Genomic DNA, 18,500 nt, shown 5'->3' with positions numbered 1-18,500 from the left:
ATGCTTCAGGTGAAGCTTATAGTAACTGGAGATGACTTTGGCTATTGTCCTCGGAGAAACCAAGGCATCGTGGACTGTTTCCTGGCTGGTGCGATATCTAACGTGTCCCTTCTAGTCAACGGAAGTGCTGCAGCAGATGCAGCCAAGCTGGCAAGGAGGTAAGCTACTTTCTTTAGCTCCTTTGTGGGCAGCCTCCTCAGGCTATCTACTTGAAGCCAAGTATTTTGTAGCCCCAGTAAAAACACTGTATCACAGCCCTGGCTGGTGTACAAAGACTGGATTCCAGTTATTGTTTACTAGGACTCTTCACAGTAAAACCAGTGACCTGCCAATTATACCCATAATGATTTTTCCTCTGGTATTAGCCACTGCACTACATGTTTAGTTCCTCAGGATAGAAAGTCACTGACACAATTTCACTGGTAGAGTTTGGATTTGTTGGACTTTTCTCCCTCATGCTTCCCTCCTCACTGCCAAAGTTCACACTATATACACAGACCAAGCTGCTACCCCTGAAACTATTAGAGCATAAAAGCACAAATCTTTAAATCTCATTTAATTTGATGTATTTCAGCCACTCTGAACACAGGGTCAGCCAGGTTCATTGCAAAATCAGAGAAAGGTGTGATTCTGTGAGGGCTAAGTTGGAAAGCTGGGCAGTTGAAGGCTTGATTTTTCCACCCAGAAACCTTTTTTTTAAAAGTACCTCAATTTTTCTATTACTGCTAGGTTTGATAAAGTCTTTTGTAAAAACTACATACTTAAAAAAAAGTAACAGGACCTTGTACCTACCACTTCTTTTCTTCAGGAAGTTTTCAGAGGTTGCTGGCAGTTGGCTTTGTAGCAAATCAAAAGCTGTCTCATTCTCCTGGACTAGCCCAGCAAATCCTCTCATAGGAAGCATTACTTGTATTTAGAGAGTAAAACCCAGCTAATGCTTCAGCTCCAGAGTAAGCAGGCACTTAGAAGTGGGAATTTGTCCTGAAAGAGAGATCAACAGTGCTGAGAAATTATTTAGGAAAGCAGAAAAGGAAAGGAGCTACAAGAACTGAGACCTTATGCTTCAAATACAGTTGCTGCAGGGGACATTTTCATGAGTCATGCTGTCCTTGTTCTCCTTGAGCATCTCCTCACTTTGACTGTGACTGTAGGAGTATTTGGAAATTGCTTGCAGCCTGTAGCTTTTTGGTTGTTGGGTGGTACAGGAAAGCCAGGGTGTGGTATTAATGGCAAACTGGTCTTCTGTTAAAAAGGTTAGAGATAAGATACAGAGTAACCACCTCTGGGATGATAAAGGGAGAGGCAGAAGGACACAACACTGTTGAGATGCCTAAAATCCTGTTAGTACATGAAACAAATAAAATGTAAAACAAGGAGATAGAAGTCAGCACTTGGACACAGAGGCACCATGAATCCCTTTCAGCCCCAGCCCCAATGCTCTGGTAATGCTGTCAGCTATTTCAGCTGTGGTCTTTAGCAGGCTTTTTAAAAATAGAATCCACCTGGCCCCATTTCCATAGCTAGAAAGTAGGCCATGTAATCAGAGGTTTAAAAAGCATCTTTGAATCCAGGTCATGACACTTGTAACAGCTGACAGGAGTGTGAAAAGCCAGGTTGAAGGGCAGGTGACAGCAAAAGCTGCAACCTGCTGCTACTGTTTCATTTTTTGGGGTGTAGTTTTGAATTGTAAATGTGAATGAAGTGGATTTAAGTCTGTATTTCTGAAAATATAAGCAGGGTGACTTTGGGAACATCAGTCAGCACTGAAGATCAACAGCCCAGGTTCTGCAACACTTAATTTGTGTAACTCTTTGCAGCTGTACTCAGCCCAACCCACACAGGGGGGAAGCATTTGCAGGTGTGGGGAGAATTCCCCATCTTCTGAGGCAAAACTCACTTCAGGTGCTGCTAGTACACATGCAATTAATGGGTACCTGTGCATGGAAGCAAACTGTATTTGTTCCTCTATTGCAAAGGTTCATGCAGACTCTTTTGAGACACAGATATCTAATAGATCAGACCTACTAGAAATGTCACTGAATCCTCCTCATCTTGAGGTGCAAGAAAGGAAAAATATCACTAGTGCTTCACTGCTTTGCCACCATTATTCCCTCTTCCCTGGTTGGTGGTGTCTCCCACCCCACTGTGAATTATGAGGCTTTGCAACTTTTTGTATTTTACGGGATCAAATCCTGCCCTGTTTTTTTTCTCCCCATGTTTGTCTTGCCCCACAGACACCCAGCAATGTATATATAATATACATACACACTTAACTCCATAGCAAACATTTCAGCCTTGATCAGTGGTGTAGGCAGGGAGAGTGGATGTATTACCAGCTGAAAGAAGAGGCCTGAAGCAAGCAGCTTGTTCTTTCCTGTGGTGTTTTCCAGGATTGTGGGATTTGGTCCTTTGCATACATGGAGTCAGGACTATCAGAGTGCTGTGCTGGTTCTCTGGCTTGTGGAGATTATCTGGATAGTTCTTGATTAACTATGACATGGTTGCTCCTCACTGCAGGTCTTGAAGTCTCTGTCCTTATCTGGTTTCCAGTTAATTGGACACAATCAAAGCTAATTAGTAACAAGACAACTTTTTTGCAGGATAGTCCTTAAGCACTTCATGCTTCCCTGCATCCTTCAGAAAAGAACACAATTTGTCTGGAATTTCATTCTTCCCTTCATTTTCACAATAATTCTCTAGGCATCTGGGCAGACCATCTGTTACCCTCTGTTTTGATTAGAAGCCTTGGCAGAAATGTGATGATAGTCAGCAGATCTTTGTACAAGCTCTTAAACTAATTGTAAACCAGTAACCAAGCAGTACATAATACACCTTCCCTAACATCTAGGTTCTGGATCTTGGGCTTTTTCTTATTGACTGTCACAACTGGGCTAAAAGAAGGGACCCACTTCAGGGAAAAGATAAGTTTCAGCAGAGGCTGAAACTCACCAAACCCATTAACTGCTAGAGCAGTACAGAACCAGAACAGCAGGTGGGAGAACTGTCTTCTACTGCAGGTTTTTTTTTGTTTGTTTTTTTTCAGTAACTTTTCAATACTTTTCTCTTAAAGATACTTACACTTCCTGGTTATCCCTATAATATAATCTTGATTTTCTACTTATCAAGCCCCACCTTGAAGTCAGCCAGTCCTCCTGATGCTTATTCCAGAGACTGGGTTATTTTGTTACCTGAAATTAACAGATCCCCTGATTTTTTCTAAAAAAAAATGGAGACAGCAATAAGAGAGACCTAAGATGGTTTGCTGTCATATTTTCTGCCTTCTGTCAACCAGTTCAGTTATGACTGAGTGCTAGGACCCTTTTCTAGATTATTATATCCAAATAGTTGATGAAGAGCATCATATTTTAGCATGCAGCCTCAGCCTTCCTGTGTTTTTTTGCAGTTTAAATGCTGAATGTCAGCTACACAAAAGCTGAAACCCCCACAACATCTGGGTACATTTAACAGAACAATCTAACAAAGCCACATTTAATTGCTGTCTATGTTTTCACTTCCTTTCCCATCAACATTAATTGCAAACTGTGTGTGTAAATTGTGACTTAATTCTGACCCTCTCAGTCACCATCTGACTAATCTAGAAGTCTCTGATGCTTCCTCATCACTTGTTTATCTGACTGTTAATCACAAGGCAGACAGTTTCACTGCTGAACTCTGGATTAGGGGTGGGACCCAATCTGAGGCTTTAAAGTACAATCCCAGATCATATAAACCTCACTGGTAGCAGCACTTTTTGCTAATGTAAGGTCACAGACAAAAGCTTCCTTCAGTTGATACAAAGATGTAATTAAAAAGAAGGTCACATCTCTAAGCTATATTACAGTACCAGTTCTTAGCACTGCAGAGGCTTTGGAGTGTTTTTTCCAGCACTAATGGAGCAAGACAAGATGCTGTTTGATGGAAGACAGATTTTACAGTCTGCTGAAGGATGGAAGTGTGTGTGTGAGAGGAAGTATGAAAATGCCAATATGGAGAAACTTAAGAGGTGCACTTTTCCTCACAAAGCACAGCCTTGTTTTTTCTGGCTTCAGACACTTGGATGTTTCCTGAAGCAAAATGGATAGATACAGATATTTACACGAGGCTCTTAATTGCATCACACTTAGGCTGAACCCTGATGAACCAGCAATCTCCCAGATAAGGATACAAACAGGATGCTGAAGGTGGGGTCTGTCTGCCCATTAAGGAAGAGTAAGTGCCCTGCTCATGCCAGAGCATGCAGCCTCCAGCAAGAAAACTGGGACTGAATCTGGGGAATCAAATAATTCCCACTGCAGCTGCTCCCAGGAACACAGAAGTGCACAGAGTTCATGCTGTGGCAGGACCCAGGGCACTGTTACTCATCCACCAAGCTCAGAAATGTGCAAGGATTGTGGACACTTTACAGAGTGACTCAGTATAGTAACAGTCTGCAGAGCCCCTTGACTCTAAGGATGTGGATGAACAGGGATTGTAGCTGCACAAAAGGCCATTGCCTCAGCAGAGACATTTGTTCAGAGTGCTCATGTGGCAAAACAAGCATCTACTTGAAAAGGAAGTACTTTAGCTGTTTGTACTTCCTCTCTATTTGATAACAGGGATGGGCTTGTTGACTCAGATCTTTCCAGACTTTCCAGATCTTTCATTTTTGAAAGGGTATCTCCTTTTTTTAATTTTTTGTCCCCAACTTGTACAGGGGATGATGAGCATAGAGCTGGGCTGGCTTTAACAGGCAAATTCCCTTCAGTGGAAACATCTCCCTACCGGACTCCCTTTGCTGGCTGCAGAAGCTCCAGTCTTCTCAACAAGCTCACAGACAGCCCAGTCTAATGCTTCTTATGCTGGAAGAGCACACACTGGTAGGCACCATCCTTTGGCTTTATCAGGAGTGAGCTGAACCCTTGTGCTAAATCCTGCTTCATATCTGTGCATTCTCCAGAGCAGAGGGATAGACTTGCAAACACCTAGACATGGGTCTCTCCAAATAGATTTTGGAAGGCTTTTTTGCTTCTTAAAACAACCAAAATGCATTTAGAGATACCAAGCACTTTCCTCAGCATCATTTTATGCTGGCAACAGTTACTTTTGCCAGTGCTTTTATTGCAGAAACTGAACTGTTGCTTGAAGCTCAATGCCAATCTTTTTGCTTTGAAACTTGGGTTAAGCAATTATCAGTAAGACTTGCCTAGCAATGACCAGCAGGGCTCTCACCCTGTCACATCTATAAATGATTTAAGCAGAGGAGTGGGTATGAGTCCAAACCCACAACAGCTGAGCTCTGTTCCCAGTGTGTCATCACATGCTATATAAGCTGCTTGAGCTGCTGGTTTCTGCTTCAAAATTTCAGCAAATAAAATAGCAGATACTTGACAGTCTTTGAAAAGATGTTTGTGGATTAGAAACAAAAATCTGCCCTTTGGAAAAGGGACCCTTCCAAGATGTTCAAGATATTCCCATAACTTGACTTTTCTCCCTGCCTTTTTTACACATCAGCATGCCTTGGCCTTGATGTTTGGTTGCAGAAGCTACATTGCAGTGGTGAGAGGCACTGAGGAGCAAGGGTGTGTGTAATATAGTCAGTAGGAACAAAGCCTACAGGTTCAGTCTTAAAGCCCAAGCCTCTGGTTGGGCATGATTGGAGCCCTGTGTCCCATGCTACAGCCCAAATAATTACTATAATGCTTTAAGTTCTGCTCATGTTTTCATCTCATTACAATTAAAACTTCAGATACCCATGCAGTGTCAGGACTGTTAGGAATGAACACCAGGCTGCAGGACATTTGGTGATGAACAGGAGCAGCATCTGGTTCATTGCCTCCACACACTTATTTAGGCACAGGAAAAAGCTGGCAAACAGCAGAACTCTGCTGTGCCCGTGGTGTTGTCCTCATATCCTTCCCATATCCTTACAGCTTTCCCAGTGTGCCTGCTTCTGTGCACCTCCCATGGATGAGTATTTCTGAACAAGTTTCTCAACCCCCCTGAAGTTTTGGGGTTTCAGTGCCTGCACCTCAGAGCTGTTAAACACCAGCAGTTCCTCTTTAGATGCCTCAGCATGGACAGTCTGTCACACCAGCCAGTACTAACTCCAGGAGAAAACTATTAAGATATTTAGCTGGTGTTAGCCAAAGCTCTGAAACATGCTCTAATGTTACAGTCAGACTCTCCCCTTACAGCCAGAACAAGGCCAGCTCTCTCTGCACTTCCACATTCTGCACATTCCCCAGCTCTGGGGCTGGTTTCAGTTCCAGGAGGAGCAGCTCTAAGGTTATGCAGTGCAGTGCTTGGCTCCTTGGTGTCCCACACCTGTCAGAGGGTCTTGCCTTTTCCTGGAAATAGCTTCCCTTGCAGTATTTGAGGCATTGCACAATGGGAGGTAGTTCATCTGATGCCTCTGGGAGATAACACTGAGAGGCTCAGCTGTTCATTTCTTGCCCTCCCACAGCAGATGAGAAAGAGAGTGCTCAACAAAAACAAAAAACTGCTTCATCTGCTGATTCATGGTAACACAGAAATCCTTTTTCTTCTAGACAGCAGTGGCTCTGGTACAAATACTGCTATCAGCTGATGCAGAGACATAATAAAGAGTCTGGGGTGAATTTCTAAAAAAAAAAAAAAAAAAAAAAACCCAACCAAAACCACAGGCTCCCCCTTCAGCCTTTGAGCTCAGCAGATCATGGGATGAGGAAGAAGTTCTGCTGCCACAGCACCCCTTGTGCACTGTACCTGTCTTCTACCCATCAGCTGCCTGCTTAAGGGACCTTCACCCCCAATGACAGCATCTTCCAGTTCTTGTATTAGCAAGGAGTTAGTGTGCACATCATGCTCAGGCCCCTTGTAGGAAAACCAGATGAACACTTATCATCAATTATACAGATAGGCTCTGCTGCAGAGAAATAATAAAATCAGAAAAAACAGAAGACATTTCTCTCCACATGAGGTTTTGCTCCATTAAGCCAACCTTCAAGCTCCCTAATCACATGTAAAAAGGCATAAAATCATTTTGTTTCACAGAGCTGTCCATACAACTTAACTCATAACATCTGTGTCTTTCTGGAGGAGCAGTATCTAGCAGCAGACTACAGCATCCACCCGGAGGACACGACATGGAGGAGCCAGGAAAAAAGACTCAGTCCTGCAAGGGCCAAAGCCTTAACACCTGAAGGAACTAAATAACTTTGCCTTGGTCCAATCCATCAACAATCCTTCTGTCCCCAGTGTCTTGGTGCTGCACAAATCAGCTTCCTGACAACAGACAGAAGAGAAAGATCTGGTTTTTGCAAACTGCCTAAACAGAGATTGCTTTTGTTTTCCTCCTTGTGGTACAAGGGCTGTAACAGGGACAGATTACACCCAGTTTTAGCAGCTCCATGAAGAAGTTCCAGGAAGGATTTAAAGCATCACAGACTTGTAGCCCTGAAATTAACTCTGCACCATGACTCAGACTGGGCAGCACAGCAGGAATGTTACAGTTCTGTCATTTACTTGTTGGGTCAGCCAGAGGCCAGGGGTTGTCCTGGAAAAAGTTTCAAAGCATCATTTTGGCCACTGATGCTGAGGATTTCCAGAACTGCTAATGAAACTCAGCACAAATCTGAGCACTCACAGGTCCTGTTTTTGTTGTAGCATAGAACACACCAAGAAGGAAATATGAATGCTCTGCAAAGCCCTGTGGCTGACAAGAGTTCTGCAGGTACAAGAACCACAGTGATTTTTTTTTTTTTTTTTACTTAAACATTGCAGAGTGCATGCAGTTAACAAATCAGACCCTTGTGATTCCTTAGCAAAGCTCTACACTTACACTGTCAAACTCCCTGCAGTAATCCATCCTCTGTGCCACAAAGATGCTGCTTTGTACAGCTTAGCCTTGTCACACTGAGTGACCACCTGCACCTGTAGGCAGGAACCTGCCCACTCTGCTGCATCCTCTTTCTTGGCCCAGGAAACCCTCAAACTCATGACAGTGTTTACACTTGTAGTCTATGCTGTTGCCATGGCAGCTGCCTTGGGCATGTTTTATATATGGCTGGATCCTACTTAAGGGCATTTTTTTTGCCAAGTAAAACTCAAATGCTTTACAAATGTAGCATCTTTAATAGGGCAAACAACTCAAGGGAATACCTAGCAAGGGGTAATGAAGTGCTTTAGAAAAGGGTTGAAGATTAAGAGTTCTCTGATAGTCACTACTGCAGGGCAGTTACACCATTTAGTGCAGCTGTGGTGCTCAGCCTGAGGTACCCTGTGCCTGCTCCCTCCATGTGAGTGAGAGGAGAGCTGGGGGAGTCTCACAGCCTGGCCCTTGGCAGCCTGCATGGGGTTGTTAAAGGATGCATTCTGCTCTGTTAGTGTTATTCTGCTTTCATTTCTGGAAGAGCAGGGATACAAAGATATCCTCCAGTGAGTACAACATTAGGTTTTAGATGACTCTAAATCTTTAACCTCTTCCTTTGACCACAGGAAGGTAGAGATGCAAAGTTTAACAGATTATTAATTCCTGTTACAGATACAACATCCCAATAGGCCTCCATGCCAACCTCTCCGAGGGCTCTCCTGTATGTGAGGTGCTCAAGACAAACTCTTCTCTGCTCAACCAACATGGATTCTTCCATGGGAAAATGGGATTCAGAACAGCTCTATCAAAAGGTCTCCTGAAGATGTCAGAGGTAGGAGAAAGTCACGTACAACCATTTGCTTTCTTGAAACAGCTCAGCCTGCACTGCCCCACACATAACAGCTGTGGATCTTCCCTGGCTCCCAGTAAGCTTAGAAATGAATCCCAACTGTTGCCTGGGCAGCTGGAGCTGGCTTTCTGGGTCCTGGGCATTATTCTGCCAAGGGCTCTGCAGCCTTCCAGAATGCACTCCTCCCTGCTTCAGTGCTGACATTCACTGATCCCCAGGTAATTACTTATCTGAGGTGACAGTAGAGGCATTGGTACAGGTATTTACAGAGATCAGTAAAGATGCCAGAGAAGTGCTAAACAGAGAACAGGCTTTTCATTACCTTGTGAGAGGGTTTTGTTCTCTCTCAAGATGGCAGGTTTAGCCCCATAAATAAGGATGAATGTGTTCAGGTGATCAGAACTGCCTATGGGATGTAAGCACCCATTTCCCCAGTAATGTTAAGGGAAGTAGGTATTCAAATATCCTCAGCATATGAGAAAATCCCAGTATCAGCACTGTCCACATAACCAGTACTTTAAAGAGGCTCATGTCTAGAGGAGGTTCTGCCATCCCAGCAGCTCTACATGTCCATTTGTACACCATGGCACTTGGCATCTCACAGGGCCAGCTCCCCAGTACTGACCAACACCATCTCCAGCAGCCCCCTGGCACTCTCCTGGTCTCAGCCTGCTGATAGCTCTTGTTCTGACCCTTCTGCTCCCTGCAGGTGAAGCAGGAGCTGAAGGCCCAGGTGGAGCTGTTCCATGACCTGACAGGTCACCTACCTCCTCACATGGATGGGCACCAGCACGTTCATGTCCTCCCAGGTAAGACTGGAGTCCTCTTCTTCCCAGTTCCAAGCAGGTGAGAGTTGGAGAGGCAGCTCAGAGGGGACTCCCCTCACCATGGCTCCCTGTTAGGGCAATAAACCTCACCATAAGATACTTGCTCTACAATTACAATTCCCACCTGGGCCCTGGGGAGACAGTCCTGCCCACACCCAAAGTGGCAAATATCTTTGTTTTTCAGATAAGGTCACTGTGGTACAGAGATAAGAAACTGAGCAAAAAATTTCTTATTTCCCCATTCCAGCACTCAGCTGCTTCTGGGTGACATAACTCTTGGCAGTTTGCCCTCACAGCAAACCTGGCTGTACCTAGGGCTGGAGTCATTAATTAGGAGTTGCTGAAGTGTCTCAGGGGAGACAAGGCACCTAGAGCAGATGTTGAGGGGGTAACATTTCCATCAGATTAGGGGACTCCCATTCAGCAGAAGAGAAGCCAAATGAGATTACATTTTCTTAAAAATGGAAAGGGGAAACCTCTCTGTGCTATCAGCTTGCAGGAGGCATGAGGAGCTGGTTATCTAATTCCTGACTGAAGCATCTCTGTTTCTACTTACAGAAGTCAGGAATGTATTTGCAGAGGTGTTAGAGGAATATGGGATTAAATACACACGTGTCCCTATAGAGCCAGGCCTTCATAACTGTGAGTGGATTCCACCATCCCTGATGGACTTTTATCTGGGAGTAGAGGAAGATTCTTTTAACACGGTGGATGTGTTTACAAGGCATGGAATAAGGTAAGACAGGAATTACTCATCATTTTTGTAGTAAAGCTACAAGATCTTACCAGTTCCATTCAGTTTTCAGAATGGAACACTACGTTTCTTTTTCCACATCAAGAAGGTTCAGGAGAAGTGCTGGAGGCACTAGAGCTTGGTAAACAGATTGAACAGAGATGACTCACTTCCCACCTGAAAAGGATTGTTCTTTTCAGGGGATGGTTCTCAGCTTTTACAGTGAAGCAGCATTAGCCTGGCAGATGGGATGGCAGGAGACTGAAGTGCTGTATCAACACTGGAATTTTAAAAGTCAGATCTAGGGAAAATTTTCAAGAAGTAATTTCTCTCCGGAACAGGGGAGAAAGAGCTTTAAGCAGGAGAAAAGACACTAATTAGAAACAAGTGTTTGTTGTGAAGGGGAGGCAGAGAGGCTCAGAACTTGCAGTGCCATCAGTGTCACATCTCAGGGGCAAACCCAAAAAAGCTCAGCCCTTCCCCCAGCAACATACTTCTCTAAAAAGCTCAAATCAGATGTTTTATGGATTAAAGGCTCTTCAATTCAGACCCTTGCAGTCACCTGTGCCTTGGGGCAGATTTCATTGCTTTCTCAGTCTGCTGAGAAATATAATCCAAGTTACTTTCTTGGATCTTTTTGTTTTGCAATTAATTGTTCTCAACATCAGGAGCAGGCTGGTGCTTCACCCTGCTCTTTCCAACCCATTTCTGAAGGCGAGGAGGGCACAGCAGCTCACAGAGCAGTTCATCAGGACACAGTAACTCTCCGTTCCGGGCAGAACCCCTTAGAGCAGGGGAATCCAGAGGAGACCCCGCACGCTCCAGGGCTTCCCGTGGTACTGAGGGTGCAGGGGTGGGGGCGATTTACCTCCGAGAATCCGCCGCTCCGGGATCCCTCTCTCCAGTCGCTCAGGAAGAAACCGAGGGGGTTGCCCCGGGGCTGCGCGTTTATCCCCCCGCGGCACCGCCCCCCGGGACGCAGCTGCGGCCGCCCCCGCTCCCACACGGACCCACCTGGCGCCGTGGGATGGAAGGGAGACAAACTCTGACAAAAGAAACGTGTCACACAGAGAAAACAGGAAAATGAGATGAGCGTGGTCAGCTGAAGCCACAGGAATCCCAACTTGAACTCGGTTTCATCAGCTGTGCAAAGAGGCACCACGCTGAGCCTCCGAGCTCGGTTTGCGTCACCGGACAGAGCAGCCCGTGCTTACCGCAGAGCTACGAGGTTTAACTCACAGGTTTAACTCACGAGGTTTAACAAGTTTAGTCAGATTACAGCTAAAAGAAGTTAAAGTCCTACAAACTCTTCCTAGAGCTGAGTATTCAAGGCTGGGCTCTTCCTGGATCAAGCAGGTAAGACCCCAGCCTTGGTCTCTTCCAAAAGCTGTCTCATGCTGCCCTGGCACACACTTGCATAGCCCTCCTGGGCTTGTACAGTAGTAACATTGTGCCCAGTGTCTTGTCTTCATTTTGCCTCTGATGCATCCTAGCAGAATGATTTGTTACAAGGGAGGTTTCTAGTTTATTACAGTTAAATTTTTGGTTTCCACTTATCTGTTACTATCCAAAGGTGGTTATTTTTCTATTCAGGTTTTAATTGGCCTAGTAAGTAAGTTATTTTGATAGCGTGGCTTTCTCAGTTTAGCTCTGCTTTTTCAACAAAACACACCTGTGAGCTCACAGATGCCAAACAGCCCTTGTCTGTGTCACCATATGTGTAAGAGAGCAGTAACAGCAGTACTGGTACTGCCACTTTGCTGGAATTTTCTCTCAGACTGAAAACCTGCTGCTTTAAATAGTATCCTGGTTTCCATAAGGGAAGAAAATCATTAAAACAACAACTACAGGCGAGTATTTTTTTTTTTTTAAATAGTTAAAAGTTTTAAACACATGTACACCCTTTCAACCTTAATGTTAGGTACGTGGAACACTGATCTGCTGGTTGTAACACTCTCCTGTCTCTGCCTCCTTAGCATTAACCTCAGTGTTCCCTCCTCTGGCTACAGGTGGCCAGACATCTACATAGGCTTGAGCACCATGGGCAGAAACATGTCTGTCAGTAACATCTGGAGTGCCATCGACGCTGCCATCCTGGACTTCACATCCAAGGCCACAACTGCTCCAACACCACAGAGCAGGACAGTGACGATTGAACTGATGGTGCACCCAGGGTACCCCAGTGTCCCACCCGTTGGGGGCTGTGGGGAAGGACCAGATGATTTCTCACAGTCCTGGGAGCGCCTCCATGAACTCCAGACATTAATTAAGCCAGAGCTGCAGAGCCATTACAAAACCAGGAACGTCCAGCTTTGTTCATTCAAAGATCTTTAAGTAAACAAGCACGTATACAATCAGTTATTCATGTCCTGAAGCCAGGCAGTGCTGATGTCCTGAGAAGCCAGCTCACTACTATCCTGGTACCACTGACAGGAGCTGGGAACAGCATTAGGATGTTCACGGAAAAACAACACCCTGTGAGCAGCTACAGGCAGTACCTGAGCCCTCACTGGCACTTTTTAGGCCACATCTGCTCCAAATGAGACAAATCTGTTGTGTGTCACCTACTTGTGCACCACTGTTGTGGCAGCTGAGGGCCTGCCCTGCTCCCAGGGCTCAGGGTCTGCCAACACCATGGTGAGCAGCATCAGGACAGGCTTTGCTGCCAGGCTGAGCAGCACACCAGCACCCTCAGGGTTCTGAGCATTTCTCTTTTTTGGGCTTCACTGCAAAAAAAGAAAGATGCTGTGGAGCAAATGCTGCTTTGTAGCAACTGCATGGTGTCGGTTGCTCACAGGAGGCTTGGAAACCTTCAGGTTTTCTTAAAGCAGCCACTTGTGGTCCCTTCCTGCCCCCCCTTCCCCAGCCCACTGACAGCAAGGGGCACAGGGCCTCGTCACTTCAGCACTTCTCTGGTCAGAACAGTCGGATCACAGGTCCAGCCTGGTGGTATCTGCAGCCATATTCCATGTACAGCTTCAGCCAGCAGTAATCACAGCTTTTCCTATTTACATTGCCTCACCCTTCCAGAGCCTTTTCTTTCCTTCCTTTTTTTTTTTTTTTTTCTTTTTTTTGTGGGGATGACTTTACAAGAACAGCAACTGTTGATCCATCTGCTATTTCAGTAACTGCACATGAGAGCACATCAGCAACTGTTCCCACACTGCCTCTCACCAACATCGTGTGGGATGGCTGTGTACCACCTACCAGCAAGTTTTAAAGTGGCAAAGCTCCTTGTGTGTGTCCAGTGTGACCTCTGCCATCAGAGCACCTGAACTTCAACAAGCCCTGGCAATATCCAGGTGTTCAGCTGTGTACTTAACCATGGCTCTGGCACTCACATATAAATATCACATGGGAAAAAAAAAACAACTTTTGGTTGTCTGTGCTCATTTTCTGCACAAAGGTGATCTATTGAATGGAATCCTCTTTCTTGACCTCTTTTTTAAACACTAAGAATGTAATTGTGATCATCATTCCTTTAACTGAAAAATAATCTCAGGCCTTTTTCTACTGTAAATGCTTCATCAGGCTTTTGGGTTTAGCTACAACTGGAGAGCAAACTACACCCACTCACCTCTCTCTCTCTGCTCCTGCTTCCTGCACAGCACTGAAAGGACGTCCCTCTTATGAATGGGAACCAGCTGACCTTCCCTACAAAACATCTGAGGAAGGTTTTGCTCTGTATAAATATGATATAACATCATGAAGGATGCTTTTGGAAATAATTTTCCAGGTTATTTCCTAAATTACTATCACAGATTTAATTTGATACATGAGAAGTTTGTTTTTAGGAAACCCATCTACTGTGCTGTGCCTCTGCTCAGCATGCAGCAGGCTCAGGTGAGAGCAGCGTTTACCTTCTGGAATGACTCGGCTGCTGAAGCTCGTCCCACCGCTGGTGACAGCAGAGTTCCTGACACTTGGCAACAGAGAATTTAAAAAACAAAAACCGCAAAAGATACCGGACCTGCAGGAGCAGCTGCAAGTTCCAGAGCGGAGTTAGACCCGTGAGTGCCATCTAGTGACTGATGGGACTTTATCCACACGCAGGGATAAGCCTGACAGCAACACCACTTCTCAGCTTTTTGTTAACGCGACTATTTCGATGGAGATTTTTCACCTTTTAACATTTAAATTGCTCCATATGTGGGCTCTGATCCCAATCACAATCCTCTGGACGTTACAGCTGTTGCATGCATCCTCTGCTAGCTGACAGCAGTCTTACCTGAATTCTGTGTTTTGAATTAAAAAAATTAATTTTACAAATTCTATATTTTTAAGTGAACAGCCAAACAGCATTAAACCCCAAATCTTCTAAATTCAAGAGGGCTTTAAATGGAGAAATAAATAAACAACTACTAAAAGACTTGTAAATAAGGAACCTTTCCATTGTGTAAACCATCTGGAGATCAGAAATCTCTCAGTGGTTCTGTGAAAGCTTTAGAGAACACTGATTTCAAGTTAAAAACACATTCAGAGCACTACAGATAAATGTCATTGTACCAGGATACATAAGAAAAGAAGCCTAAGCCCCACATTTCTCTGAAAATAAAACCATGCCACAAAGCCTTCGAGAGCAATTTTTATTAGGGTAGCAGAATGGAATTGCAGAAAGCCTATACCAGTACTCCTGGGTGTAGTTTCACCAGTAAGGTGTTTTTATTCTGGATATTATGCTGCATGTGTAGAATTCAGCATGGCTTAGGGAGCCAGAGAGAACAAGAGCTTGATTTCCTGAGTTAACATAGGACTTTGTAGTTGGACTTTTCCTCCTCAGCCTTCAACCACACAGTACAGCATCTGACCTCTGTCTTTCCCAGAGGGCTGCCTACAAACCAAAGCCATCACTTGGGTTACACAGCTCGTAGTTTAAAAACTGAACAATGAAGAACACACCAAGAGAACTGACAGCAAGATCTGTCTTCTATGTGACCTTTGCAGATGAGATGGGAATAGCCGGCACAGCGCTGCTGGAGCCTGCAAGGATCAGCTGGAGCTCTTCAGTCACAGCCCTGCCCCTTCCCTGCCAGGGGCCTCCCACTCACACCGAGTCAGAGAAACGCAGTCTTTGACCTGAGAGGCTGACAACCAGGAAGTACACCAGTTAGTAGTGGTGAGGGCAGCAAACTAGTGCTACAGTTTTGTTTTTAAATATCAAGAAAATTCAGAGAACAGCAAATCTCCATGCCAACAGACATGATCAAAAGGTACAGTGACTCATGTGGTGCAAAGTTATACACACTTGAGTTTGACAGATAATTTGGCATTATTTTATTATGAATCCGAGTGACCGTAAATGAAACAAAATCAGTACCAAGTTTTTTGCAAATGAAGACACAAAGATGTGAAAATTTGGTAATAGACAGTGCTCTCACAAGCCTTGAAAACACTTAGGAAATGCAAGTTTCCGTAAATAAGGTGAATGTGGTTTAACTTTATTTACCTGCCAAAGAATCTGTCTAAGAACACTTAAACATAAAATTTCTTAGCTCCCTAACTTATAAAAAAAATTTACTTTCAACAGAGGTGAGGTACTGGGCTGTCATTGTTTACACTAAATGGGAAATGAAAGCCAGGTGAGAGGGGTGAATGAAGAAACAGCAATTATACAAGACATTAAAACCAAAAGACCTACTGCTCGACACACTAGTTCCAAAAGGTTGCAAAGGCTGTATTAAAAATTGAATTTAGGAGTAGAGACAGCCATCTGGGCCTGAAGGATTTTCTAATCCAACTTCCTGCACATCAAAATGATATGTGCTCCCAGATACCTATGGATTGTTGAAGATAAATACATTTGCTCAGTAACACACCCAAGCTGGGGAGGTGGGGAGGCAGTTTGACTGTATGGCAGTTTGACTGTGGGGCTGCGAGCACACGTGAGACCGGGGGAAAAGGACAGGCAGGAGAGGGGCAGCAGGGACACGGTAAAGGATGCTCCATCCTGACAGAAAGGGCTTCCTCGAGCATGCGTAGGTGTGCCCTGCGGCAACGGGAAACAGCTCTGCCTGATTAAGTTAAAACGATACTTGAAGTGCTCATTAATCATCCAGCCCGTGTGTTTTTAGAACACAGGAACAGCAGTAGTGAAGCGAACTCTGTTACAGTTATTGCTTAATCCTATTCTGGTAACATTTCCAGTAAGAACTGTACAGCAATTGGGCTGGGAAGCGGCAGGGACTGCCACCCTGCAAAGCACAGATGTTTCTTATGCGTTCTGATGGAAAAATGTTCTAAGATGATTAGCAGTGCTGTCAGATTTAGTATCTGAATTCCAAATTGACGTTGCCAAAATACCAATTTTTAACTCAAAAATCAGTTTATCGCTTTGGTACCTCTTGGACCCCAATTTCTGACACTTTTTAAAACTGGCTGCAGTGTTGTTCTGTGCACATTGCCCTGGCTACTCTGCACAGGTACTAAGGATAGAAGTGAAAGAAGTTTGTAATCACATTCCGCTACTCCTTTGCTACAGAATTTTTTTCCAAAGTTTTCCAAAAGCAGGACATGAGCCATATTTTAATTCAATGACGCACACAAAAACTTGGGTTTCCCCGTTTAATAAACATTGTGGTAACATCAGCCAGATTTACATAAGACCTGGACATTGTTTATGATTGTTTTTGTGGGGTTTGTTTGTTTTTTTGTTATGTTACAAACTGAAATTAAGGGGGACTTGCAACAAGTCCACAAAGCACAGTGCAACATTTAAAAAGGAAACTAAACAAAACTGCCAAACACTCAATAATTTTCTGCCAAAACTGGGATATTTTTTCCTAAGACATCAGTTTGGGGAGGGGGATAAAATTCAATGAAGAATTAAACGAACTCAAGATAGTGGGAACTGCAAGGAAAAATAAGAAATGACAGCCACAACCTTTTCAATTTAAGGGCAGAATATAAGTCTAAGATATTTTTGATAAATTCTGACAAGAAAAAGAAAACAGCATACTTTAAAGTATATTGAAGCAGTGATTTTTAAACAAAGAAAGCAGAACTAGAACATCTTAAATTTTAATCCTTTCTTTACAGGTTACCTAGCCCACTTTTGATTAAGAAAACTGTAGAAAGTTAGTAACAGCCACAAGTTAACACCAAAAGGTGGCACTTGTCAATTTTCCATAGAGTCCTGCTTTACGGGGTGTCTCAAATGCACTGCTCCGATCTTCTATCATATGTTGCTGACATCAGTTTTGTCAGATTTTAGTCCACTGGTCGCTTTTCACCATATTTCTTTGTAAACTCTTCAGCGTTCTTACAGAATTTTTTACGGTCCTTAGAGTATTCTTCAGCTAGGTCAGCCCGAAGAGGATGCTCAGGCTGTGGATCATTCACCAGTGCTATGAGGGACTGGATTACTGTTAAAAGAAGTATAAATACTGTCAGAGACTAAGATGGTTAGTTTAAAAAAAAAAAAAAAAAAAAAAAAAAAATCAAAATGTAAGCAAAATTCCCCAGGAAGAAAAGAGCTTGAACTGCATTTAAATACATCCCCATAAATCTAGGGTCTTTTCAAAAGCAAGAGCATGAATAATCTCTAGCAATATGCCAAGATTTAATTCAATGACCGTGAATGAACACCAGGAAATTGTATTTGTAAACAAAATCAACTTGAACAGAGACCAAACTGCACTACAAATTATTTCCCATGTAACTGGCTTCCTATCTGAAATACTTCCTAGGGCTAAGAAAGAAACTAAGTTTCACAAAAAAGTTCATCTAAAAGGGATTAGAAAAAAATGGAATTTCACCACAAAACTGTTTTTCCTAACCCTTGTACAATGATGTAGTTGTAACTGGGCCTGCTTTTAGAAGCCTTTTCTTTTTCTCCCTCATTTTCACTATAAACAGCAGTCAACTCATCCCTTTAAACTGCCAAATACATCCACTAGCAGAGACACACTGGACAGACACACAGATAAGAACTGCAAGATGCTTTTCACTCCCCTGTTTACAGCCATTTCATCAATGTTCCCCTATCACTTTCTAAGGAAGTGTCATTCTTAAAATAACTGAACTGCACTTGACATTTAGGCTGTGAACCTCACACATGACAATGACATTCATTGCTACATTTTCCTCATTTACATTTTCATACTGATGAAAAAAGCTAAAGAGGTCACAGCAATCAGTACTTCTCAGACTCACCCACACTGGGAGGTGTCCATGTAACTGGGCAATGCTACAGAAACTGGGTCAGTAGAAAAAGCAGTTCACTGTACAACAATATTAGCAGAAAAATCACAGTCTGGTTTGTGT

General features: G+C 43.8%; 2 protein-coding genes across 3 annotated transcripts in view; one reads left to right on the top strand and one right to left on the bottom strand.

The window, feature by feature from the left end:
- On the top strand, nucleotides 1-17,483 carry YDJC (YdjC chitooligosaccharide deacetylase homolog). Of its 2 annotated transcripts, none has more exons than XM_071763406.1 (5): nucleotides 1-158; nucleotides 8,501-8,660; nucleotides 9,388-9,487; nucleotides 10,130-10,241; nucleotides 12,248-17,483. In XM_071763406.1, the coding sequence occupies exons 1-5, from the start codon at nucleotides 1-3 to the stop codon at nucleotides 12,570-12,572; spliced, it is 855 nt and encodes a 284-aa protein (XP_071619507.1). In that variant the 3' UTR covers nucleotides 12,573-17,483. The 2 variants fall into 2 exon arrangements, with proteins under 2 accessions (XP_071619507.1, XP_071619506.1); XM_071763405.1 differs by having other exon boundaries at nucleotides 10,064-10,241.
- The window catches only part of UBE2L3 (ubiquitin conjugating enzyme E2 L3), a 17,902-nt gene continuing 14,899 nt past the window's right edge, over nucleotides 15,498-18,500 (bottom strand). The window contains exon 4 of the mRNA XM_071763409.1: nucleotides 15,498-17,599. Within this exon, the coding sequence (XP_071619510.1) occupies nucleotides 17,445-17,599 (155 nt within the window). The 3' untranslated portion in view covers nucleotides 15,498-17,444. The remainder of the gene's footprint in view (nucleotides 17,600-18,500) is intronic.

This window comes from Heliangelus exortis, chromosome 19, assembly GCF_036169615.1.
Source record: "Heliangelus exortis chromosome 19, bHelExo1.hap1, whole genome shotgun sequence".
In the NCBI taxonomy this organism is placed as follows: Eukaryota; Metazoa; Chordata; class Aves; order Apodiformes; family Trochilidae; genus Heliangelus; species Heliangelus exortis.
Note: the sequence above shows the minus strand (reverse complement) of the source record. Positions and strands in the feature narration are given on the sequence as shown.

Coding starts and splice junctions, on each gene's coding strand:
- YDJC (XM_071763405.1), top strand. CDS start 1: ATGCTTCAGGTGAAGCTTATAGTAACTGGAGATGACTTTGGCTATTGT. Junction 159..8,500: donor GCAGCCAAGCTGGCAAGGAG/GTAAGCTACTTT, acceptor TTCCTGTTACAG/ATACAACATCCCAATAGGCC. Junction 10,242..12,247: donor TTTACAAGGCATGGAATAAG/GTAAGACAGGAA, acceptor CTCTGGCTACAG/GTGGCCAGACATCTACATAG.